This window comes from Carcharhinus amblyrhynchos, unplaced genomic scaffold, assembly GCF_965287045.1.
Source record: "Carcharhinus amblyrhynchos unplaced genomic scaffold, sCarAmb.v2.hapA chromosome_316, whole genome shotgun sequence".
Lineage (NCBI taxonomy): Eukaryota > Metazoa > Chordata > Chondrichthyes > Carcharhiniformes > Carcharhinidae > Carcharhinus > Carcharhinus amblyrhynchos.
In genome coordinates this window covers 132,139-157,748 of record NW_027650056.1, presented here as the reverse complement: position 1 = coordinate 157,748, position 25,610 = coordinate 132,139, and the positions used below count along the sequence as shown (strand labels likewise).

The 25,610-nt window shown below is 44.7% G+C and overlaps 1 protein-coding gene across 5 annotated transcripts in view; it reads right to left on the bottom strand.

The window, feature by feature from the left end:
- Positions 1–25,610, bottom strand: part of cpne1 (copine I) — an 88,272-nt gene that overhangs the window by 14,096 nt on the left and 48,566 nt on the right. For 3 of the 5 annotated variants that reach the window (XM_080183500.1, XM_080183502.1, XM_080183503.1), the window contains exons 2-8: positions 10,276–10,429; positions 7,665–7,844; positions 5,747–5,821; positions 4,961–5,032; positions 3,463–3,546; positions 1,555–1,644; positions 540–638 (exon numbers count right to left, since the gene is read on the bottom strand). In XM_080183500.1, coding sequence (XP_080039626.1) covers positions 540–638; positions 1,555–1,644; positions 3,463–3,546; positions 4,961–5,032; positions 5,747–5,821; positions 7,665–7,844; positions 10,276–10,407 — 732 coding nt within the window. In that variant the 5' untranslated portion in view covers positions 10,408–10,429. Of the gene's footprint in view, positions 1–539; positions 639–686; positions 783–1,554; positions 1,645–3,462; positions 3,547–4,960; positions 5,033–5,746; positions 5,822–7,664; positions 7,845–10,275; positions 10,430–17,880; positions 17,946–25,610 lie in introns of those variants that run through there. The other 2 variants (XM_080183501.1, XM_080183504.1) reach the window with 2 other exon arrangements.

The window sequence follows — 25,610 nt, the reverse complement described above, 5'->3', positions numbered from 1 at the left end:
GCTTCAGGTCTGGGCCAATGTGCCACAAATACCAAGCTTACAAAACCAGCATCACCCCAATAATGTCAATGTGATTTTCATCTCCCTCCTCAGCCTTCCCTTGACTGAGTCTCTAAACTGCATCCATTGCCTGCCGGAAGTGCGCTGAACCGGCCCGCTTGTGTCTGCTGGTGACACGGCTCTCCTCCTGACCGCAGGGTCATAAAAACAGAGAAAGGGGGGAGGAAAGAAGGGAGCGAGGAGGAGAGAGTAGGAGGGAAAGCAGGAGAAAGAGAGAGCGCGAGTACAAGTGTGAATAAAGCACATGCCCATACGCGTGTGAGAGCATGTACGTGTGTACACATGAACAAGTGCCATTGGGAGGCGAGGGAAAAGCACAAACAGAGAATTATAAATTTAAAGGCCACTGCCTAATTTTACAATAACTGCAAACAACAGATCAACACCTTCAGAGGGTGCACCGAGTTATTTCAGAATGGTTTTATAGAAAATAGTATACCATTTGTAAAGAATTGAGAGAGAAATAAGGAAATTCTCACCGGACTCCCAGATTCCACTTGCTGTAGTTTAGAGAAGTTAGTTTCAAAAAGACCTATCAGGTCATGTGAGCCGTCACCATCATAGTCAGAGCAGCTGATCTACAAGGAAAGAGGACAGCCAATAAGGATAATTAGAGAGAGGCTCACCACTTGGTTCTGTGCTTCCAACAGCTTCTGGAGTGGAACAGTGAATTCCCCTATCAAATCTGAACCCGTGCTCTCATCCTTATCGTTACAAGCCACCTGATTTCAAACAAACACGGAGTCAGTGTAGCAACATCATCAAACATCTCCCTGGGCACCCGAGAGCTGAAGGTCTGGACCCATCACGGAGGGATAAAACATCCCAGTGACTCACCCTGGGATAAAGCACCAACACCCTACTTGGGGCAAGAATCCCACCAGCCCACTCAGATGAGGGAGAGGGAAAGGCATCTTCAGTCATCACCCAAATGTCCATCTTGCTGGTGTCTGACCCTTAAGGGAGGCTGCTGAAAGGTTATTGGGAGTGTCACAGACGCCCATGGCCCTGTCCACGTCCAATGTCCATCAGTAACCAGCGGGCTAACGACAGTTCACAACAAGCTGGATTAGCAGCAGGCTAGAGCTGAAATAGCCAAGTGGTTTCCAACCTGTACTTTCTTCAATATGTAACTGGAGGCAGTGCAGATGGAGGGAGTTAAAGTACAGATCAGCCATGTTCTCACCGTACAGCAGAACAGGTTGGGGGGCTGAATGGCTTCCTCCTGCTTCTGTGGTTCAGGCCACAGAAAAGCCAAGGAACTGAGACAGCTTAAAGTCACATCATTTTGTGCAGAATAGTCAGTGCGTGAACTCCTCCGTAACCCATTCAGCTCCTTCAACTACAACAGCCCATTCCCCATCAATCACCCAGTGCCAGTGTTGTATATTCACTGAATTCCTGCACTGCCTAATTCACTAACACAAACATCCTGCAATACAGGAGGGATGCTTCACTGTTCACTGTAGAAAGCACAGAAAAAGGCACCCATACCTTAATGGGCTTCTCCATATCTCCGTTACATAGCGACTGCAAGGAGACAGAAAATGTCTTCCAGTTGGGATTCAGGTTGTTCTTAATGACCTGCAACCGAGAAACAGAGGAGTCAGGAGAATGATGCCAGAAGCTGTTCAGGAAGAACATTCTCCACCACAATCAGCCACAAGTAATTTTTGTAAAACCATAGAATCTAACAGCACAGGAGGCCATTCAGCCCATTGTGTCAGTATCACTCCTTTGAAATACCTATCCATTTGTCCCACTCCACTGCTCCTTCCCCACTGCCCTCCAAATATTCACCAGAGATCTTATCTAATTCCTTTTGGAAAGTTGCTTGCAACCTGTTCCCAGCACCCTCTCACCGAGTGCATTCCAGATCGCAACATTAATTCTTACCAACCCTCTGCTGCTTCCATCAGTTATTTCTGATGTGCCATCTAGTTACCTGCCAATGCAGACAGTATCTCCCTATTCACCATCAAACCCCCTCACTATTGTTAATATCCTGGTTGAATCATCCCTTAATCTTCCTGCTCTAACATAAACAATTCCTGGACTCCAATCTGTTGCCCAGCCCCCAAAGTCAAAGAAGACAGAGGGTAGCAGGGGAAGGGTGTGTTTCTGAACAGAGGGCTGTGACAACTGGCATTCCTCAGGGATCAGTGCTGGGACCTTTGCTGTTTGTAATATATATAAATGATTTGGAGGAAAATCTAACTGGATTGATTAGTAAGTTTGTGGATGTCACAAAGATTGGTGGATTTGCAGATAGCGGTGAGGACTGTCAGAGGATGTAGTTGGATACAGATTAGTTGGAGACTTGGGCAGAGAGTGGCAGATGGAATTTAATCCAGACAATGTGAAGTCATGCATTTTGGAAGGTCTAATACAGATAGGAAATATGCAGTAAATGGCAGAGCTCTTAGGAATATTGATCGGCAAAAGGGATCTGGGTGTACAGATACACAGGTCACTGAAAGTCACAACGCAGGTGGAGAAGGTAGTCAAGAAGGCATACGGCATGCTTGCCTTCATTGGCCGGGGCACTGAGTTTAAAAATTGGCAAGTCATGTTGCCGCTTTATAGAACCTTAGTTAGGCTCCACTTGGAATATAGTGTTCAATTCTGCTCACCACACTACCAGAAGGATGTGGAGGCTTTGGAGAGGGTTCAGAAAAGATTTACCAGGGTGTTGCCTGGTATGGAGGGCATTAGCTATGAGGTTAGAAAAACTTTGTTTGTTCTCACTGAAGCGACAGGGGTTGAGGGGAGACTGATAGAAGTCTACAAGATTACGTGAAGCACGGACAGAGTGGATAGTCAGAAGCTTTTTCCCAGGGTGGAAGAGTCAATTACTAGGGGGCACAGGTTTAAGGTGTGAGGGCAAGACAGATTTTTTTTTTTTTACACAGAGAGTAGTGGGTGCCTGGAACTCGTTGCCAGGGAAGGTAGTGGAAGAGGGTACGGTAGTGACTTTACGGTAGTAAATTCTTAATTCCAGATTTTTAAAAAAAATTGAATTCAAATTCCACAATCCTGCCATGGCAGGATTCAAACTCAGGTTGTCAGAACTTTAGCTGAGTTTTTGGATTAACAGTCTAGCGATAATACCACTAGGCCACTGTCTCCCCTTGTATTGAATGTAAATTATGTTGCTGCGTTTGTAACCTACAGGCCTGGACTCAGAACCCAGAAAATGTAGATTCACTAGGCTAATGCCTCCCCATAGAATGAAACGTATAGAAATATACATACATATACATGAAAAAGGCTGTGGAGAGAGAGTGGATGGAATTAGATAGCTCTTTGAAAAATACAGTAAAGACACAATGGGGCAAACAGCCTTCTTCTGGTGCCTCGGGCATGTTAGAGGTAGTATTGGTTACATTAGGACGTCCTTACCTCTGATCTGTAAGCTAGCTGCCACTTATCACCATCTCCCTGTCTGTACAGTTCCAGAAAAGGATCCGATTTCCCCATGAAATCCTTTGAAAAGATTTAAAGGAAAACCAAATTCACCAAAAAAATTCAAATAGTCGACACGTTCAAACGTTCCCACCAACATCAGGCTAAATGATTTATCTTCATCTTATTCAGGGTTAGGATCAATCTGTCTCAAGGTCAGCGACAGGGTAGGTTTAGACTTCGACAAGGTGCTGACACTGCCTTTTTCACTGCACCAGCCATAACTTTAATCCCATTTTGACAGCTCATCCAGTGCCCACAGAGTGTGGAATCAGGGTGCGTGAAAGTCACAGCCACGATGGCACTGCACTGTCAAGGAGCAAGGCAAGACATTCATCTCCATCACTCCTGCACTCAACTCAAACCCAGGTCTGCAAAGTAAACTAAACTAGAACAGAAAATGCTGGGTAAACTCAGCAAATCTTGCAGCATCTGTGGAGAGTCAAGCAGTGTCAATGTTTCAGGTTCAATATGACACTACAGAAGGGTCATGTGGATTCAGAACGTTAACTCTTTCTCGCCCTACAGATGTCGCCAGACCTGCTGAGATATTCCAGCATTTTCTGTTCTTATTTCAGATTTCCAGCATCCGCAGTGTTTTGCTTTAATTTGACTGGACAGTTTGTTTGTCACTCAAGCCCTGTGAAGGAGTGTTTCAGATTCAATCTGTAACTCACTCTCATAAAACCAGTGAAGAGAAAGGAATGGTTGTAACTGGCAGCTCCTGAAGGCATTGGCAGAAATCCACAACCACCCAACTGTAAGGTGAAAACGTGCGGATTGAGAAGGGGGAAGAGAAATGGGCTGTTTATCAACTCAGGGTGAGGTTTACAATTAGCTCTGAAATCAGTAAGCAAGTCTCTGCTTTACTACCAGTCAGGGAAGGGCTTGTTCCATCAGGAAGGTGGGACAACACCCATACACAACCCACTCCTTGTGTTCCTTCTTCCTGGGAGACACACTCATCAAGTGAGGGGAAGATAAAATTGAGGTATACAAGATGATGAAAGGTAGGATAAATTAGACATCAAGCGAATGCTTCCTCTTGTGGGACCTTCTAAGAGGAGAGGTTATAGTCTTAGGATAAGGGGCGGCAAATTTAAAACAGAGTTAAGGAGAAACTATTTCTCCCAAAGGGTTGTGAATCTGTGGAATTCACGACCCCAAAGTGCAGTGGATGCTGGGACAGTGAGTCAATTTAAGGAGGAGTTAGACAGATTTTTAATTGGTAATGGGTTGAAAGATTATGGGGAGAAGGCAGGAAAATGGGGACAAGGAGCATATCAGCCACGATCAAATGGCGCAGCAGATTTGATGGACCGAATGGCCTAATTCTGCTCCTACATTTTATGAATTATCATTGCCTTCCATTACAACCACACTTCACAAGAGAAGGATGGTGGCTATCACAAAACCTGAGTGTATTCTTCAGCACCTTGTTGTCCAGGTTTCTCGCTTCTATTTGTAGAACTGCTGCCCGTTTATCCTGCATCTCCTCTGCTATCACCTGGTCACAGAAATAAAAAGAATCACATCAGAATTCGAATTGCACACACACAACTGGATTGCTGCAGGATGTTCTGTATACCTTTCAGCGGGAAATTTAATCAGGGGATGCAACAAACTCTACACTCCTTCCCTAGGGTCCCAAGTGCAATCTCATGACAGAAAGAGTAAAACTTTCTCTACACGCTCCCAAAAAAACATGCCTGGCCTGGCTGCACTGATGTCATGTCCCACATCAACTGCCCCAAGGACTCGAATTGCCAGTTCAGTTTCTCTTGTGGACTTTTACGAATTAGATTCCAGGAGATTACAGTCCGGAGTAACCTTTCAGCCTTTTCGTTCAAACTGGAGTACAATGAGATTTCAGAGACACCGGGCTAAACACAACTCCCTATAAAATCCCTTAATCAACTCGCACACGCTCTGGTAAACTATAATCAGTTGATACGATTGTGACTTTGAAGGTGTATCTACTGCCAAAAAGAAAGAGAATAAAGGCTTAAAAACATTCAGCATATCGATTCAAAATAATCTACTGACTCAACTGATTATTCTCTCATAAAAATAATCCAAATGCCAAGGTTACACAGCCTTCATTTCTATGCACACAATTACTTCACAACTAGAGATCAAAGCAGGCCAGGGACCAAGCAAACATGTGGATTCTCTTTGCATTAGCAGAGGGCACGGAGTGGGGCGAGGGGGCATTACTTACAGTGATGTTTCCCTTTCCAGCCAGCTTCCCCTTTTTCAACTGCAGAGGGTGAGTGAACGTCTTACTGGAGACAATCTGGGAAAAAAAAAGTGCCTCAATGAGATGGCTGGTGTATCAATCCCACACAAATCCCACTGCCCCACTTGTTGCCCAGAGCACTCCCTCTCAAACACGTATCCATGCTTTCCCTAAAGAATGCAATGGTGTTTGTTTCAGTCATTTCATGTTGTTAGAGCTTGAAAATTCATTTCTGAGACTTCTCTCCTGTTGCCCATAATTGTAATTTTAATTTGTTCTCCCGTCATTCCCAACTCCTCAACCAAGGGACACATTTCCATAACCTAGACCATAAGATATAGGAACAGAATTAGGCCATTTGGCCCATCGAGTCTACTCTGCCATTCAGTCATGGCTGATATGATCCACATCCCCATTCATCACTAAACCTCTAGTTAAATCTCTCCTCAGCCTTCACTGCTTTACTAGCAATAATCCCCATCTCTCCTTGCAACTCCTGGCATCATTCCACCGCATAGTAATTTGTATTTTAATCATTCTTTGGCAGCGCTGGCCCCATTAGATCCACATCACTGCCATGCAGTGGGCCATTTGGCCCATTGTGTCTGTACTGTCTCTCTAAATGAGTATTATGACTTTATGCCATTCCCCTGCCTTTGCCCTGTAGCCCTACATGTTGTTTTTATTCAAATCATGACCTAATGCCATCTTCAATGCCTTGTTTGTGAACCTGCATCCACCACGCTCCAGCCAGTGCATTCCAGGCCCCAACCACTCGCTATGTGAAAACTGGGTGAAGAAGTCTTTTCTCACATCACATTTGCTTCTTTTGCAAATCACTGTCAATCTGTGCCCTCTTGTTTTTGATTCTTGTACCAGCAGGAACAGTTTCTCCCTGTCTACTCTGTCCAGCCCCTCGTGATTTTAAACATCTCTACCAAATTTCTTAGTCTTCTTCTCTCCAAGGAGGACAGTCCCAACCTCTCCAATCTATTCTCATCCCTGGAACCATTCTTGTAAACCTCTTCTGCACTCTCCAACACGCATTTACATCCTTTCTACAGTCTGGTGCCCGGAACTGTACGCAATATTCCAGCTGAGGTCTAACTCATGTCTTGTGTAAGTTCAGCATAACCTCTGCACTTGTACTCTGTGCCCCTATTAATAAAGGCCAGGATATTATCTGTTTTATTAACTACTTTCTCCATCTGTCATCAATGGTCAATGCATCTGTACACTCAGCTCCCTCTCCTCCTGCACCCCCTTAAGAATTGTACCCCTTATTTTATATTGTCTCTCCACATTCTTCCCACCAAAATGCATCACTGCACACTTCACATTGAACGTTATCTGCCACCTATCCGCCCACTCCACCAACTTGTTTGTGTCCTTTTGAAGTTCTACATTGTCCTCTTCACAGTTTACAATACTTCCAAGTTGTGTGTCATCTACAAACTTTGAGATTATTCCCTGGACACCAAGATCTAGATCATTAATATACATCAAAACTGATCCCTGGGAAACACCACAAACCTTCCTCCCACCCCCACCTCCCCCCCCCAAAAATATCCATTAACCATTATTCTGTTTCCTATTCATCAGCCAATTTTGTACCAAACACTGCTACTGTCCCTGCCTCAGACACTTGCAGCATTCAAATTAATCGCTCGTCTTCAGAAACAGCTGGAAATTAGCGGGTCGGGTGAGAAAAACAACTAAAGTGAAAAAGTGAAAAGGAAATTAAAGCAGACGCTTCTTGCATTCTGGCCGCCACCTGGCGGGAATGGCCAGCCCAGCACTTAACTAATATCCAGTAAATATTCCCAGTAAGGGAGTGAGGAAAAGCACTGTGTCTGTAACAACCTGCAGCAAATGGAAACTACACTCAAAAGGAGCTGACCTGGCCCAGGGTACACTCCACTCCTCCCAGGTAGTCGTCATCATTCAGGTCTGTCGATTTATTGTCAATATCGTAAATGCCAAACTTCAGTTTCTGCACACGCTCAAAGAAATAGTCCACCTCCAGCTTCTTGGCAAATTCAGGACTCTGGCAGTTTTTCACCCTCTCCGTTCGCGCCAGCTGTTGGGCAAGAGACCAAATGGAGTTAGTCATGTTCAACATGTCACCAGGGACAGAGTAGCAAGTCTGCCCTGCCCTGCATTCTATCTAAAGTCAGCTATGGCTCAGCGGGTAGCAAGCACTCTCTTTTCCAAGTCGGAGGGTGATAGGTTCAAGGCCCATTACTGAGGGAGGGCTGGACTCAGATGTTGCCTTTCATACAAGGCATGAAATTGGGGTCCCATCTGCCCTCTCAGATGGATTCTGAAAGATGCCAAGGTATGCTTGAAGAGTAAGAAGTGTTCTTTTAAATGCTCTTGCCAATATTTAACTTTCAACATGACCTAAAAACGAAGGACCTGGTCATTTATCTCATTATTGCACTTGCTGGGCACCAGTTAGCTGCAGTGTTTCTAACTCTACAGCAGTGGTAACACTAAATAAAGTATGTCATTGGCTGTAAGCTTTGGGATGTCCTGAGCTTTCATCACTATCAAATGGCAAGCTGTAACCATCTAAATGATACTGATGCTACGGGCAGGACAGAGATAACCAGTAACATAACAGTTAACAGTGATAGCTATGACAAAGAGAGGTTCAGTCACTGTTTCATAAGGAATTCCAACCTTGCACACATCAGGACACTTTGCAAGATGACTAATGAGAAAAAAGGCACCAATTTATACTGTAAAAAGAACAAAGTGTCTCATATCAGCGTACTTGCAAAATGAACTGATCAGTGCATGATGAAAGGCTTGGAGTTGCCTTTTTTTCCAGCAATATTCAGTCTTGTACTACCAATCGACTATTTTCTATTTAAAATGCAACTCATCACTTTTGGTTTGCTGTTAATATGCTTTCCTCAAACCTGCAAACAATACACAATGCATCTGAGAATCATCACTGTGGGTTTCCTTTGGGTGCTCCTGTTTCCTCCCACAATCCGAAAGATGTGCTGGTTAGGTACATTGGCCATGCTAAATTCTCCCTCAGTGTACCCGAACAGGCGCTGGAATGCGGCAACTAGCGGATTTTCACTGTAACGTCATTGCAGTGTTAATGTAAACCTACTATGACACTAATAAATAAATTTAAACTTTATTCATGTGCGAATAGATAATAGCTTGTGCTCCCAGGGAAACGTGATCATCTCTCTGTTAACAGCCTCACTGCCAGTTTGATATTCAGTTCTTTTTTGAAGGAGTTATTCCACATCCTTATAACCTTGCAGGGCATTGAGCAGTGTTGAGTCTCATTTGAGACTGGATACCTATCGAAGTTTTTCAGTTATCTATAAAAGCCCTGCAGCATTTTTAAACCTATTCTATATAATGTCCTTCCTCAACCTCCCTCCCTGCATTGAGAAACTAAAGGGCCAAATTTCACAAACGTAAGGACCAGGATCAGAAAGAAACAACATGAATTTAGATATCATTTCTCACAGATGTTCAATTTGAACATTGGGTCCAATGAATTTCTTCTGCATTGAAGTTATCGCTGTTAGAGAAGCAAACGCAGCAAACATTTGCTGACAGCAACTGACAGTGACCAGGGGTTGTTTCTTGCGGTGGCGATTGAAGTCAGAATGTTGGCCCAGGAGAAATTCTCGCTTATCGTCCCACACTGCCATGGAACTGTTCATCTTTCACTTTGCTGAATGTCTTATCCATAAAGACAGGACCTGGGACAATGTGACATTCCTCTTCACACACTGGATAAACTGGGACTTTTCCCTTTGGAGTGCAGAAGGCTGAGGGGTGACCTTATAGAGGTCTATAAAATAATGAGGGGCACAGATCTGCTACATAATCAATATCTTTTCTCAAAGGTAGGGGAGTCTAAAACTAAAGGGCACAGGTTTAAGGTGAGAGGGGAGAGATACAAAAGTGTCCAGAGGGGCAATTTTTCCACCCAGAGGGTGGTGAGTGTCTGGAACAAGCTGCCAGAGGTAGTGGTAGAGGTGGGTACAATTTTGTCTTTTAAAAAGCATTTAGACAGTTATCTGGGTAAGATGGGTATAGAGGGATATGGGCCAAATACGGGCAACTGGGACTAGCTTAGGGATTTATAAAAAAAGGGCAGTGTGGACAAGTTTGGCTGAAGGGTCCTGCTGCACTGGACTGGGACTTCAACTCTTACCTTTTAGACTAAGAGTGAGTGGTAACTCTGCAACAAACTGCTGCTTAATGAGAGAAAGGCAATGTTTTTAGCGTGTGGTTGAAGTGTTTATGTTCCTGACCCATTTTGGCTTTTGCTCCGGCAATGTTTCAATTTTCAAGTTTTCGTCTTTGTTTTCAAATCACTCCAATCGCTGTAACCCCCTCCAGCGACACACCTTCGTACTCATTTCAAACTGGCCTCGAGCTTCTAACAAAACCCTGCACAGCAAGAGCACACCATTTGATCTGAAGCACTGCGGGACAGCCACAAGCTCCTCAAAAGGGAGAATTACCTCCATCCACCCGTCGTCTGTTCCAGTGTTTTGAAGCAAGACGCACAATGGATCAGACATTGAGCCAACATCTTTGTCCATCAAATTCTCACAGGAAATGGTCAATTGTACTTTTGTCACACAGTGCGCCATCGTGGGGAAGTGACTGAGAGTGCTTAAGGAGAAAAGAGAAAGATCATAAAAAAGATGCTTGGAAACAGGCGAATAATTTTCCACAACTGTAAATACAGCCAATTCTCTTGCCAGGCTCATTCAAACCATTGGTAACATTGCATTAAGTCTTACAACACCAGGTTCAAGTCCAACAGGTTTATTTATAGCAAATGCCACCAGCTTTTGGAGCACTTGCTGCTCCTTCGTCAGGCGAGTGAGTTGCCACTCACCTGACAAAAGGAGCAGCAAGTGCTCCGAAAGCTAGTGGTGTTTGCTACCAAATAAACCTGTGAACTTTAGCCTGTTGTAAGACTTCTTACTGTGTTTACCCCAGTCCAACGCTGACATCTCCACATCAACACTGCATTAACCAGGGGAAAAAAAAAATTCACGTAAAAAACCATGGGCCCTTGTTTTGCCCATAACTTCATACAGATACACAGACATGCAAAATTGCCTGAAAATGAAATGCCATTTAATAAAAACAAATTACTGTGGATGCTGGAATCTGAATCCATTCACACCGTCCATTCTCTCTATGGGCTGCCATTAGCACCTCTTAGTCTTTTCCCCTAGTTTCTGTGGCTATGACTCAACTTTCATTCCCTCACCCTGGAGTATAAGTATCTCCCACTTTGTGCCTTTCAGCTTTGACAAAGGGTCATCTGGACTCGAAACGTCAGCTTTCTCTCCTTACACTATTCATAAAAAAACTCAATTAAACCATTGCAAACCTACATGTCTAAAAATTGCAAACAGTGCACAAAAACATTTTTACAGTCCTTAACAAAATTACAGTCATTACATTTCAAAACTTAAAGCTACATACATGTCTTTTACCATGTGCCGTTATTTCTCAGATTGGCACACAGTTATGCAAGCCGAAGGTTTTCTGCAGTTCCCGGACCCTCAGTCTGCCTCCGTTAAAAGGCCTTAAAGATACTGTCAGACCTGCTGAGATTTTCCAGCATTTTCTCTTTTGGTTTCAAATACTATTTCACACTGCCCAATCCCTACCCGCAGCCTCAAACCCAAAATATTTCTGCTCTGATTGAGCCAAAGTGGTTTACAGAAGAAACAGTTTCTTCAGTAGCAACAGAGCAAATAACGCTCAGTTCCTTCTCCCGTCAGCCTCTGTCTTTGAAAAAGATCAGTCGGATTTGACATGGGTCAACAGATCCATTGACACAGCTCAGAGCTTCCAGAAAGGTCTCAATTATCAACCATCCATTGGCTGTAGCTGCCCTGCCATCACATATTAAACAATACAAAAACTCTCTCTCTGCTGGCCTACTTTCATTGAAACCAAGGCCAATGTAAAAGGCATTTGGCACATCAAATCTGTATTAGCTCTTCCAAAGAACAATTCCACTTCCCCACTCTTCATCCACAGCCTGCAATTCTTTTCAGCTTCAGGTCTGAAAAGACAAAGTTAGTTGTACAATTGAGAATTTATTATTAACAGTACACAACATAGCAACCAATAAAACCCTCCTGCCACATGAAAGCCCAACAATAATATTATGTATCAGCTGATACAAGCTTGCATATATTTCAAATGTGCAGATTTCATTGTGCCTTGACCCTTCCAGGGCACCTTCCAATTCCACAGCCTCTACCACATGCGAACACCAGCACCTGCAAGTTTCCCTTCGCCACACCCCAACCCGACTGAGAAGTATCTCACCGTTCCTTCACTGTCACTGGGTCAAAATCTTGGAACTCCTCCCTTCCTGACAACACTGCAGGTGTAGCTACACCTCAGGGACTGCAATGGTTCAAGAAGCTTACCACCATCTTCCCAAGGGTTGGGCAATAAGTTGATCTCACCAGCAACACCCACATGACAAGAATGAATTGTAGAAGTGGTATTTAAAGCAAGCACCCACAGAGAAAAGAGAGGCGCCGTTACTGCTGTAACAGATCACCAATTCCAGCTCAAAGCTATAATGAAAGCATCTTCCCATAAAGATCCTGGTGTGCTGTGATACCTCAAACAATTCCCAGCTGCCATTGGGAACCAGGTGTGCGCACATTGGGAATAATTCAGGAGTTAAATCAGAAAGAACCTTTTCCACAAAGTGTAGCTGAAAGCTGGGATTCTCGCTCTGGACATGGATGTTGAGAGCTTTCAAGACTGCAGTATATTTTTGTAGAGCAACAGTAAAAAGATCATGGTATGGGGACCAAAAGGTGGATAAGTGGAATTAGGATCCAAATCGGCCATGACCTAACTTGATAGATGGAGCAAGCGAGGGGCTGAATGATGGAATCTGGTCATTCATTCCTTTATAAAGCCACATGATCTGTCTGCACAGAGTGCAGTGTATGCCTCAGAGCATACACTGATTTTTTCTTCAAAAAAAATCACTGGTGACAGTCTCTATTAGCAATTCAGTACAGCTACCAGCTGCTGGGACACACACTCAATCCAAAGCAGCAGGTAGATGGTCGGTCTTAATGCAGTACTGTATCACATCACGTTAAGGGAGTATGGTGCAGTACCAAGGGAGAGCCATCCTGTCTGAGGTGTCACCTTTCTGGATGAGACATCAGTCCCAGGCAGCACCTGCCCTCAGAAAAACACGACACTGTTCTAAAATGCAGGGGAGCTCTGGAGTACCCTAAATAAAAACCAAGCTACCTGGTGATTAACACACTGCTGTTTGTGGGATCTTGCTGTGTGTAAATCCAGTGCTGTGTTTCCTTCACTGATCTCGCCTCAGATATATTTCATTGACTGTACATGACAAGTGAGATGCAAATGCAGGTTCTTCTTTCAATAATAAATCACAAGCTGAAATCGCGATGATCTGAAACCAGAGGTGTGACGGGAATCTTCAGGACGTGATGTCTGCCTGGGTTTTTATTCCAATTCCACTTGGTATTTATGTTTGCTGGGCTGGGTAACAAGAACAGGTTTTCCCAGCTTGACTGATGGGTGACGGTGAGTGATCAGCAGTTCAGACCACTTCTCAATATCGCTTCGCCCCAGCTTTCCAACGGCTGTTTGGATTATTTTTTTCTACCGGCCCATTAGATCTGCAATGGACACCTGAACCCCTTTGCCCTCCCACAGAAACTGACCTCTTACCATTAAGCAATACACCAAATTGATCCGAAGTTTACCAGGCTGATTCCTGGGGAGGCGGTATATCCATGGCAACTCTGAGTTATGTACTGTATGATATATATGGATAGCATTCAAAACAATATTTTTCACCCTATCTCAATACATGTGACAAGAATAAGTCAAATCAAAGTGGGTGCCTTCGCATTTTCCTACACTGAACTTCATCTTCCACAACTTTGTTCACTCAATCTGTCTATGCCCTGGATATGAACCTCTCTCTTTATAACATCATTTTCTAGAGTAAAAAGCCAAGGCCCAGTACAGGTTTGTTTGACCATCCACTGATTTCTTTTACTAATCTTGATGCTGCTCAAAATTAATATAAACAGAAGAACATGTTTCTCAAAGCCAATAACTTCCTCTGCAGTAATCCTGCAAAAAAGATGTTAAAAATGTAGGTGTATTACACTGCATCGTCACACCCAACTACACACACACAATGAACCTGAAATACACTGACAACAGCTATACTTCACACACCATAGCTTATAATACTGACATCCTCTGCACACACATGTCTGTACACGTACGCCCTCCTGTGCATCAGGCACGCATGTCCCTCTATGCATGCCCTCCTGTGCAACAGGCACGCGTGTCCCTGTACATGTCCTCCTGTGCAATGTGTATTCATGTCTCTCTTACATATCCTCCTGTGCTTTATGCTTTAACATGTTCATACATTGTTGTAACTGGCAAGAATGTGTGAGCAGACACTGAGACACACCCTGCCTATTGTCTGTTGGAAGAGCTGCTCACAGCCAGAGAATCCCACACAAAATGTCCGCTGGAAAGGTTCATTCCTAAGAGCACGAAAAACAAGTGAGAACTGAGATGTGTTAGAAACGACAAACAGGTGTTTTTATTTAAACTGCTTACAGTTGGTTTACCGTACTGCCCCTCACACTCTCAGGGCCAGGTTTAGAATCGAGAGATTCTCATTTCCAGCGAACGCACCGAGTCACTTCTTAAACCACTCACTCGAGCTGCTCTGTGTAGCTGGGTGGTGCAGGGAGATCAGGTTTGGGTGTGGCGACCTCTGTTATAGGGCAATAAATAGAAGATACTGCCTCCATTTGTCAATAAATCTGCAATACAGGGACTCGAGCAACTTCTGAAATGGGACGCAGATCAATGCAGGAAGGACAAGAATTTGTAGGGCTAGAGGGAGGAAGCAGGGGAGTGGGCTCATGGGTTTGCTGTCCCAAGGATGTAGCAAAGGCACAATGGCCCGAATGGCCTCTTTCAGTGCTCCACGATTCCATCAAATGCATGTCATTGGTGTGCAATCAAACACTGTCCACTTACACCTCATACAGCAGATTTCTGGAGAATGGGTGAACACAAGACAGGCATTCAGGAAGTGACAAAAAGCATAACTGAAGTTTTAAGAGGAAAAATAGCTGGAAGATAAAACTCCTTTCACACCCTCACAGCATTCCAACACACAGATATCGTACAGAAATGTGGCTACTACTGCACATGGTGACATCCTACAAGCAGATGTGACCAGGATTTTTCTGGAATGATATTCGTTGAGAGATAGAAACTGGCCAAGGACATGGGGCAAAAGACCTCGTTCCTCTCCTAACAATTGCTGTAGGATTATGCGTATATCCACGTGAGAGCAGGTAAGGACTCACTCGGTCTGACATCTCACTTGTAGGACACCCCCACCCCTGTACTACCACTGGGGGTGTTACCGTGGTAATGTGCTCATTGAAGCCAAAACTATGTCACAGGAAGGGAGAGCAGGCCAGGGAGATATTCAGAAGAATGTAGGGCTAAAGGCATTAATTGGGGGGAGCGGGAGAGAGAGAGAGACTTAGTGGTAGGGGATGGGGATATGGCGGAGGTCTTGAGTAACTTTTTTGTTTCGGTCTTCACGGAGGAGGACGTGAATAATTTGCCGGATGTTAGAGATGGAAAGGTGGTAGGACTGGAGGGTCTCGATGACATTACTGTTACTAGAGAGGTGGTGCTCGACAGACTGGAGGGGCTGATTGTGGACAAGTCCCCAGGACCGGATGGAATGCATCCGAGGGTCCTGAAAGAAATGGCGGAGGTGATAGTGGATGCCTTGGTGGTTATTTTCCAGACGTCGCTGGATTCCGGGGAAGTGCCGGAGGATTGGAAAACGGCTAATGTTACGCCGTTGTTTAAGAAGGGTGCCAGGCAAAAGGCGGGGAATTATAGGCCTGTTAGTTTAACATCTGTTGTAGGTAAAATGTCAGAATCCGTCATCAAGGAGGAAATAGCGAGGCATCTTGAGGGGAACTGCTTGATAGAGCAGACGCAGCACGGTTTCCTTAAAGGGAAGTTGTGTCTGACAAATTTACTGGAGTTCTATGAGGATGTGTCTAGGGCGGTGGATGTGGTCTTTCTGGATTTTCAGAAGGCGTTTGACAAGGTACCTCACAAGAGGTTATTACAGAAGGTCAGGGGGCATGGAGTTGGGGGTAGGGTGTTAGCGTGGATAGAGGACTGGTTGTCAAATAGGAGGCAGAGAGTGGGGGTCAACGGGTGCTATTCGGATTGGCGGATGGTGACTAGTGGAGTGCCCCAGGGGTCGGTGCTGGGGCCTCAGCTATTTACCATTTATATAGATGATCTGGAGGAGGGAACCAAGTGTAGGGTGTCGAAATTTGCTGATGACACCAAAATTGGTGGAAAGGCAAATTGTGCAGAGGGTGGGGAGAGTCTACAGAAGGATCTAGATAGGCTGGGCGAATGGGCCAATGGGCCAGGAAATGGCAAATGGAATTTAATGTTGGCAAGTGTGAGGTGGTCCACTTTGGTAGGAATAATGGTAGGAAGGATTATTACTTACGTGGAGAAAAACTGCAGCAGGCGACGGTGCAGAGGGACCTTGGGGTCCTTGTGCATGAGTCGCAAAAACCCAGCTTGCAGGTGCAGCAGGTGGTCAGGAAGGCGAATGGGATGCTGGCCTTCGCAGCGAGGGGGATTGAATATAAAAGTAGGGAGGTCTTGCTGCAACTGTATAGGGCATTGGTGAGGCCGCAGCTGGAGTACTGTGTGCAGTTTTGGGCGCCATACTTACGCAAGGATATTTTAGCCTTGGAGGGAGTGCAGAGGAGGTTTACTAGGCTGATGCCGGAGTTGAGGGGATTGAGCTATGAGGAGAGGCTGAATAAACTAGGCTTGTACTCGTTAGAGTTTAGAAGAATGAGGGGAGATCTCATTGAGACGTATATGATGATGAATGGGATGGATAGGATAGAGGTGGAGAGACTCTTCCCGCTCAGAAAGGATAGTAGGACTAGGGGGCATAGCCTCAAGATAAAGGGGAGGCGGTTTAGAACGGAGTTGAGGAGGAACTTCTTCACTCAAAGGGTGGTGAACCTCTGGAATTCTCTGCCCGTTGAAGTGGTGGAGGCTGCCTCGCTAAATATTTTTAAGACGCGGGTTGATGGGTTTTTGATGAGAGAGGGGATTAAGGGTTATGGGGAGAGGGCGGGAATGTGGAACTGAGCCACGACAGATCAGCCATGATCTTATTGAATGGCGGGGCAGGCTCGAAGGGCTAGTTGGCCTACTCCTGCTCCTATTTCTTATGTTCTTAAGAGAGACTGCAATGAGATCCTGGAGAAATTAGATGACAAGGTCCAGGGTTTTAAAATCAGTATGCTGAGGTAGGGGTTAGTCACATAATAAAGTGCTGCAGGCTTCCAGATCAGCTCTGGCTTTGATTAGGCAAAGATACAATGCTTACGTTACTAAACTAATAATCCCAAGAATGTGAGTTCCTGTACAGCTTCTCCCAAATTAAACACAAATCCTTTGAGAAAATTCAATCGTTATTTTGGAAACTTGCAAATTTGTGCAGGGTTATTCTTGGGCATAGAATAGTAACACACACACACGCATGCAGCGATCCCAACAGGATAGTAACACACACGCACACACAGAGTTCCTAACTGCAGCACAATAAGGAAGCAGCAAACTGCTCTCGTATTTCAGCATTTTTCAACAGCACCATCAAAAGATTTAAAATTAAACTCAGTTGGTTTAACTACATTACAAACTGGTGGGAAAAGAACAGCCTCTGATTATCTGTGACGGGCTTGGGTCTCCCCAGCTCACAGGAGCCTCACATGATGATTCAGAATTCAAGTGGGCCACAAACACTCACCAATGGAACAGTTCCAAACAGTTACTGAGTCAATGGCACGGCATAGCTGAACTGTGCTATCACTGCAAAAGCACACTGGGAGAAAGCTGGGGTCAGAGTCTAAGCCTGGGACTCAAGGTTACAGTAGTACCCCTGCCCCAGTATCCTACACACACACACAGGTACTCACCCTCTCCCTCCTGCAGGTTCCTCTCTCTGTCTCACTGCCACCGCCCTGCTCCAGAATGTTACAAACCAAACCCCGCCCCTCCACTCTGATTGGGCAGCTGCTCACAGACCGGTCTCAGCCATTGGCCCATTTCACTGTCAATCAAATAAATGCCACTCGTCAATGGTATTCAGTTCCGCCTTGCTGGAGCCTGGGTGTGAGTACAGAGAGAATCACACACAGCTTCCCACACCACCCCCCCCTCTCCCCCAGGCTGGGGTCAGCCCCTCCCCAACTCCCCCAGCTGGGGATAGCCCCCCCCCCCCAAACTGGGAGCCCCCAAAGCCCCCACACATACAAATACTATATGTTACTTACAGGCATCATGACCCAGTTCTCCAAGGGTGAGCACATCTTTCTGCAGCTATCTAAGTTTAGGAACCAGGCTGGTAGCTTGCTCTGGAAACTCTCTGATTATACACTGGAGCTCAAAGCAAACTGCTTCAGCTGCCACCTCACCAAGATCCAGTCCACATTCATAAACACATCTTTCACCAACAGCTCACACTCTACACATCACATCCCAATGTTATATTTCATTGCCTGTGCAGATCCAAACAAAAAAGCAGCTATTATTATCCACTAAAATTCTCATCTCTTCTATCCTGCTAACTCCAGTGTCTTCATTTCTACTCAATTCTCACGTTTTCTACTTTCTCACCTGGTGATCCTTGTCATTTCTGTCCGCTGGTTCTGTCCAAATTATTTTGGACACACATGTTGGCACTGTGTGTAAAAGAGTGACTTATTTGCATTTATATAGCGCCTTTCACAACCTCAGTATGTCCCAGAGCACTTGACAGCTAATTGAGTACTCATGAATTGCAACATTATTGTAAATATAGGAAAGTGGTGTCGCCCACAAACTCAAAGCGACAGTTACTCCAACACTGCTCCTATTATATACTCCACTGCTCTATCGCCCACCCACACTTTAACAAATCAGACCACAAGGCTGTGCTCCTGCTCCCAGCTTACAAGTAAAAACTGAAGCGGGAGAATCCATCAAAGAAAGTTGTGCAATGTTGGTCTGAGGAACCGGATGATCTCCTACGGGGCTGCTTGGAGTCAGCGGACTGGTCAGTATTTAAAAACTCTGCAACTAGCCTGAACGAGTACACCACTACAGCAACTGACTTCATCAGTGAGTGTGTAGAAGACTGTGTGCCAAAGAAGCAAATCCGTGTGTTCCCCAACCAGGAACCATGGATAAACAGGGATATCCACTGCTTGAAGTGCAGGTCTCTGAGGCGTTCAAGTCAGGCGATGTTGACCTATACACGAAAGATATGATCAAAGGGGAGCCAGCAAAGATGCCAAAAGACAGTACCAGGCCAAATTAGAGTCCCTGGCTAGCCACGCTGATTCCCGCTGACTATGGCAAGGTCTGCAAGACATAGCAGGCTGCAAGATGAAGCTATGTAAAATCGCCAGCTCCAACACACCTTCCTTGATGAGCTCAATGCATTCTACACCTGTTTTGAGCAAGAAGTCAGCAAGAGCATGCCCTCCACCCTGGATGAACCTGTATCTGGAGTCACCATTGAACAGCCTTCTCAAAGGTCAACCTAGGGAAACCGATTGGCCCGGATGGGGTACCCGGACGAGCACTCAGATCCTGTGTGGATCAGCTGGCGGGGGTATTCACAGATGTCTTCAACCTCTCTTTACAACAATCTGAGGTCCCTATCTGCTTCAAGAAGGCAACCATCATCCCGGTACCTAAGAATAAACAAGCAATGTGCCTTAATGACTATTGGCCAGTGACTGTGACATCCACCATCGTGAAATGCTTCCAAAGGTTAGTCATGGCACTACTATATAAAGTTGTCAAACTGTGATATAGGACCCCACGCACCCCGGACATTCTCTCTTCCACCTTTTTCCGTCGGGAAAAAGATACAGAAGTCTGAGGTCACGTACCAACCAATTTGAGAACAGCTTCTTCCCTGCTGCTGTCAGACTTTTGAATGGGCCTACCTCACATTAAGCTGATCTTTCTCTACACCCTAGTTATGACTGTAAGACTATATTCTGCACTCTCATTTCCTTCTCCATGAACAGTATGCTTTGTCTGTATAGCACACAAGAAACAATACTTTTCACTGTATGTTAGCACGTGACAATAATAAATCAAATCAAATCACCACGTTCATTGCATCGCATCTGTGTCTGTGTTCAGGTGCAGGGCGTTAACTGGGGGTTGGCTGTTGCTCGATTAGAGGATTCTCTCTCCTCAGGGCTGCGGGTTTCTGCCATTGGTCTTCCCAGGACTTCCATGTGACCACGAAAGTTAATGATAGGGCATTGGGGAGAGTTATAGAACAAAGCGATCTGGGGTACATGTTCATAGCTCCTTGAAAATGGAGTCACAGGTGGACAGAGTGGTGACAGCAGCATTCGGCATGCTTGGCTTCATTGGTTAGAACATTGAGTTGGGACGTCTTGAAGTTGTACAAGATGTTGGTAAGGCTACACTTGAAATACTGTGTAATTCTGGTCACCCTTTCATGGGAAGGATATTATTGAATTAGTGCAGAAAAGATTAACTAGGATGCTACTGGGATTTGATGGATTGAGTTATAAGGAGAGGCTGAATAGACTGGGACTTTTTTCTCTGGAGTGTAGGAAGCTGAGGGGTGACCTTACAGAGGTCTATAAAATAATGAGGGGCATAGACAAGTTAGGGGAGTATGGGTTTAAAGGTGAGAGGGAAGAGATACAAGTGTCCAGAGGGGCAATTTTTCCACACACACACACACACACACACACACAGAGGGTGGTGAGTGTCTGGAACAAGCTGCCAGAGGTAGTAGTCAAGGCGGGTACAATTTTATCTTTTAAAAAGCATTTAGTTATTTACATGGCTACGATGGGTATAGAGGGATATAGGCCAAATGCAGGCAATTGGGATTAGTTTAGAGGATTTAAAAAAAAAAAGTATGGCATGGACAAGTTGGGCCAAAGGGCCTGTTTCCATGCTATAAACCTCCATGACACTATGACCACATCTTTGGACACACGGGGCAGGACTTCCCATGAGTCAGTGTGATCCAGAGTGCAGGATTTGCTTCCTTTTTTCTCCGTTGCCTCATTGCTAAGATGCTGGGACTCAAAACACACTACAACTCCACAGGCAAATTGTTGCTAATCTGAACAATTGGCATATAGCTCCTCCTGTTAATAACCACACTGCTTTACTTTAGTGAGAACTTCCCCACAACTCTGGGGTGTTTTCTTTGTCTTTCCCCGGAAAGTTTGCTATTTGGAAGTTGGGCAAACAGGAATGTTTTACTCCTCATGCAGCTTCTCAATTCCTCAACTCTAATTTTTGACTGGTTTTGTTGCATCCTCCTTTCAGTTGTAAATTCAATGACATTCTCTGATTCGACCTTCTCCTTTATTCCTCTCCACTCCCTGGTGGGGAATATTTCCCAACTTATCATTCCCCTTGTGACGACCCTCAGCTGCTGTTCGAGATTCCTGGAGTGGTTTGATGGGTCCGGGATTGTTCTCAATTTGAGAAGTACAAAATCTCCTATGACTAAAGCTAGAGCCCTAACTTTATTGTTCCTTTATAGTTCATGCCAACATGTTTTATCCTGTGTTGCCCTAGAACATATTTTCCTTTTTTCCTTCTATCTTCATGTGGCTGCCTGGTTGTCTGAGGTTTTCTGACCATAGCTCTCCATACATCGCTAATGTCTTAACGTCACAATAGGACAACCAGAGGCAGCAGGTCCCAAAATCTTCCTCAGCCAAAACAGGAACAAAATCTGCATCATGTCCTCCCCAGCTGAACTAACTGGATCAACCCAAAAAACCCTGTACCAATTCTCAATTCCGTAAGAACCAAAGAAATAGGAAACCATTCAAGTTTGCTCCACAATTCAAGATAGATCACGGCTGAATAGCTCCATCAGACATGCAGTATCAACTGCATTCAATGACACACACAAACCAAAGTCAGGTAACAGGCTAACAGGAAAATAATACTTGATAATTCACAATGTACTGCTTAGTTGTCAAAATACAGTTTTATTTAATTTGCGCTGCTCCTTTAAATTCAGAAAATGTAACTGCTGTATTGTTAAGATAGAAATTTGCTGTGGGCAAGGGAGATACAGCTTGTGATTCCTGATCAAATCAGTACTGCCCAACCGCAGCTCATTCGCCTCAAAAAAAACGTGCGACACTGAGCAGCAAATTTAAACCAAACAAGGGAAAAGCATTGTCTAATCAAACACAGAAACAGTCCATTCAACCCAAGCCAGAGTTAACTCTCCATGTGACTAAATAATTCTCATCACCCTTACCCAGTCTGTTCCCACATCTTCTTCCACCTATCCAGTCTCATCCTCTATATTAACTGCGTTGCTAAGTCAGATATGCCTTAGATTTAATGCAATGAAGCTCTCTTTACTTGAGCCCCCAAACCCAACCTCAGGAGGGAATTAGCTCCAACACGAGTTTAACTCTTCAATCAATGATGGGCCCCCCCACCCCACTTACAAGCAGGGACTGTTTATGAACATTTTCCCCACAATGGGATTGTACTTTCAGATATGGCCAAAATGACCCAAACATATATCAATTAGCTTCAAACCGTACAGCTAGCAGAGTGGGGAGTTTCATTCCAGTCTCAGATCCAGGCTGATTGCAGGGATGGCAGGACTGATGCGTGAGGAGAGATTGACTAGGTTAGGATTGGTTCGCCGGTTCTATAACATTGTTCTATAACATTTAAGAAAATCTTGGACAGGTACATGGATGAGAGGGGTGTGGAGGGATATGGTCCAGGTGCAAGTCAGTGGGACTAGGCAGAAAAATAGTTCGGCACAGCCAGGAAGGGCCAAAGGGCCTGTTTCTGAGCTGTAGTGTTCTCTGGTTCTATGGTGTTTGGATGAATGGCGGCAGGGGGAAGAATCTCAGACTTATAAAATTCTAACAGGCCTAGACAGGGTAGATGCAGGAAGGATGTTCTTGCAAGTGGGGGAGTCCAGAACCAGCGGTCATAGTCTGAGGATTCAGGATAAACCATTCAGGATGGAGGTGGGGAGACATTTCTTCACCCAAAGAGTGGTGAGCCTGTGGAATTCATCACCGCAGGAAGTAGTTGATGCCAAAACACTGAATGTATTCGAGAGGCGGCTGGATATAGCACTTGGGACAAACAGGATCAAAGATTTTGGGGGAAAAAGCAGGGTTAGGCTATTGAGTTGGACAATCAGCTGTGATCATGATGAATGGCGAAGCAGGCTCAAAGGGCTGAATAGCCTTCTCCTGCTCCTATGTTTCTATTTAAAGTCAAATCCACTCTCCTCTGAACACATTTACACATAAATTAGGAGCAGGAGTAGGCTGTTCATTCCCTCTAGCCTGCTCTGCCCTTTGACAGAATCATAGCTGATCTGACTGTGGCCTCAACTTCAGTTTCCACCCTCCATCTATCCACATTCCCCCCCCCTCCACACACACCCACCTCCATCACTCCTAACTAACAAGAGAGTCAATCTAAATCTGTCTCAAAAACCTCAACCATTCAATGAGGGCTTTCAAAGGGAAATTACGGTTATTACTGGAAAAGGAAATATGTCTTGGGCTATGGTGAAATGTGGGCAGTTGCACTAAGTAGATTACTCTTTCAGAGGAACAGAATAGCTCAATTCCAATTACTCACCTTGGACCCAAATTCTTTATCTAAAAAATAATGTAATGACCTCTGCATCTCGACACTTCATCGTGACAACAACATTTAGCATCTAATCCATCCCATAATATTTTATTGTGCGAAGGTAAACAACATCCACTTCTTAAGTGCACCGGCCATGCTAAATTGTCCCTGAGTGTCCCGGGATGCATAGGTTAGAGGGATTAGTGGCGTAAATATATGGGGTTACAGAGAAAGAGCCTGGATAGAATTGTTTTTGGTGCAGACTTAGTGGGCTGAATGGCACTGTAAGATTTCTATGATTCTCTATATCATCACCTCCTCTCTAGCCTCCTCCACTGTTGCTAAATTTTAGACCGCTTATCCAAAGTCCAGTGCCAGGTGAGTAGAAACTTCCTCCCACTAAATATTGGGAAGACTAAAGCCATTGTCATCAGTCCCTACTCCAGTCTCTGTTCCCTCGCTAACAATTCCATCCATCTCCCTGATAATAATGAGACTGAACCAGATCACACACAATCTCCATCACATCTGACCCCAAAACATTGCTAACATCACCCGGCCTAAGTTTACCTGCTGCTGAAATCCTCCTTCATCTAAAATCTTAATTATCCCAACATGCTCCTGGCTTGTTTCCCAAATTCTACCTGAAGTCATCCAGAAGTCTGCTGCCCGTGTCTTAACTCATTATGTCTTGACCCCTATCACCATTGTGTTTGTTGGCCAAAATTGATACCCAGTCAAGCAATGCCTTAATCTAGAATTATCATCTTTGTTTCAAATCCCTTCATGGCCTCAAGCCCTGTTATCTCAAAGCCCTACAAGACTCATATCCGCACTTTAAATTTTTTTAAACTCATTCGTGGGATATGGGCATTGCTGGCTGGCCAGCATTTATTGCCCATCCCTCGTTGCCCGAGGGCAGTTGAGAGTCAACCACATTGCTGTGGCTCTGCAGTCACATGTAGGTCAGACGAGGTAAAGAAGGCAGATTTCCTTCCCCAAAGGACATTAGTGAACTAGATGGGTTTTTCTGACAATTGACAATGGTTTCATGGTCATCAGTAGATTCTTAATTCCAGATATTTTTATGAAATTCCAATTCTACCATCTGCTGTGGCGGGATTCGAACCCGGGTCTCCAACACATTAGCTGGAGCTTCTGGATTAATAGTCTAGTGCTAATACCACCAGGCCATCACCTCCCAATAGCTCGAGTATTCCTGAGTGATTTTAATCATGCCATCATTGGCGGTCATGCCTTCAACCACCTGGGGCTCCAAGCTCTGGAACTCCTTAGGGATTCCTAAAATTCTCCACTGACCTCTACCTTATTTTTCATCTTTAAAGAGACTTGCAAAAACTTGCCTCCATGACTCAGTTTCTGGTTCACAGGCCTAATACCTCATGTGGTTTGGCATCGAATTCTGCTTTATAATACTCCAGGGGTGCCTTGGGATGGTTTCTTACATTAGAGACACTATATAAATATTATTTCTTGCTGCTGTACCCATAGCAGCCTTTTGGGGAGCGAGTGCCAGTTTCCTACTACTCAGATAAAATGCTTCCTGATTTCCCTCTTACGTGACCTAGCTATCACTTTTAGAACTACCTTCCTGCTCTGTAGTTCCCCCAGAGGAGCTCACATCCTCTCCACTTACCCTGTTGATTCCTTTTACCATCTTACTGTCAACATTTATCCTTAAACATTGCTGTGCGTGGAAGGTTGCTGTGCAGATTAGTTGCTATATTTCCTACATTACAGTGAAGCAGTTTGGGATTTGTTTGTGGCTGTTCAAAATTCAAAACAAATGCAATTCTCTCTTTACTCTGAACATGTGCAGCTGTGCAAGGCTTTGACTGCAGAATCTGGCAGGTTACAGATGGCTGGCTGTACATTGTGCTTCATATTTGAGGTATTAACTGGGTTTACAGCATTGTCTGACAGTGAATGTCTGGTGCTCAATATCTTTTCCAACAAAGCCTTCTTCCCTGCTGCCATCAGACGTTTGAATGGACCT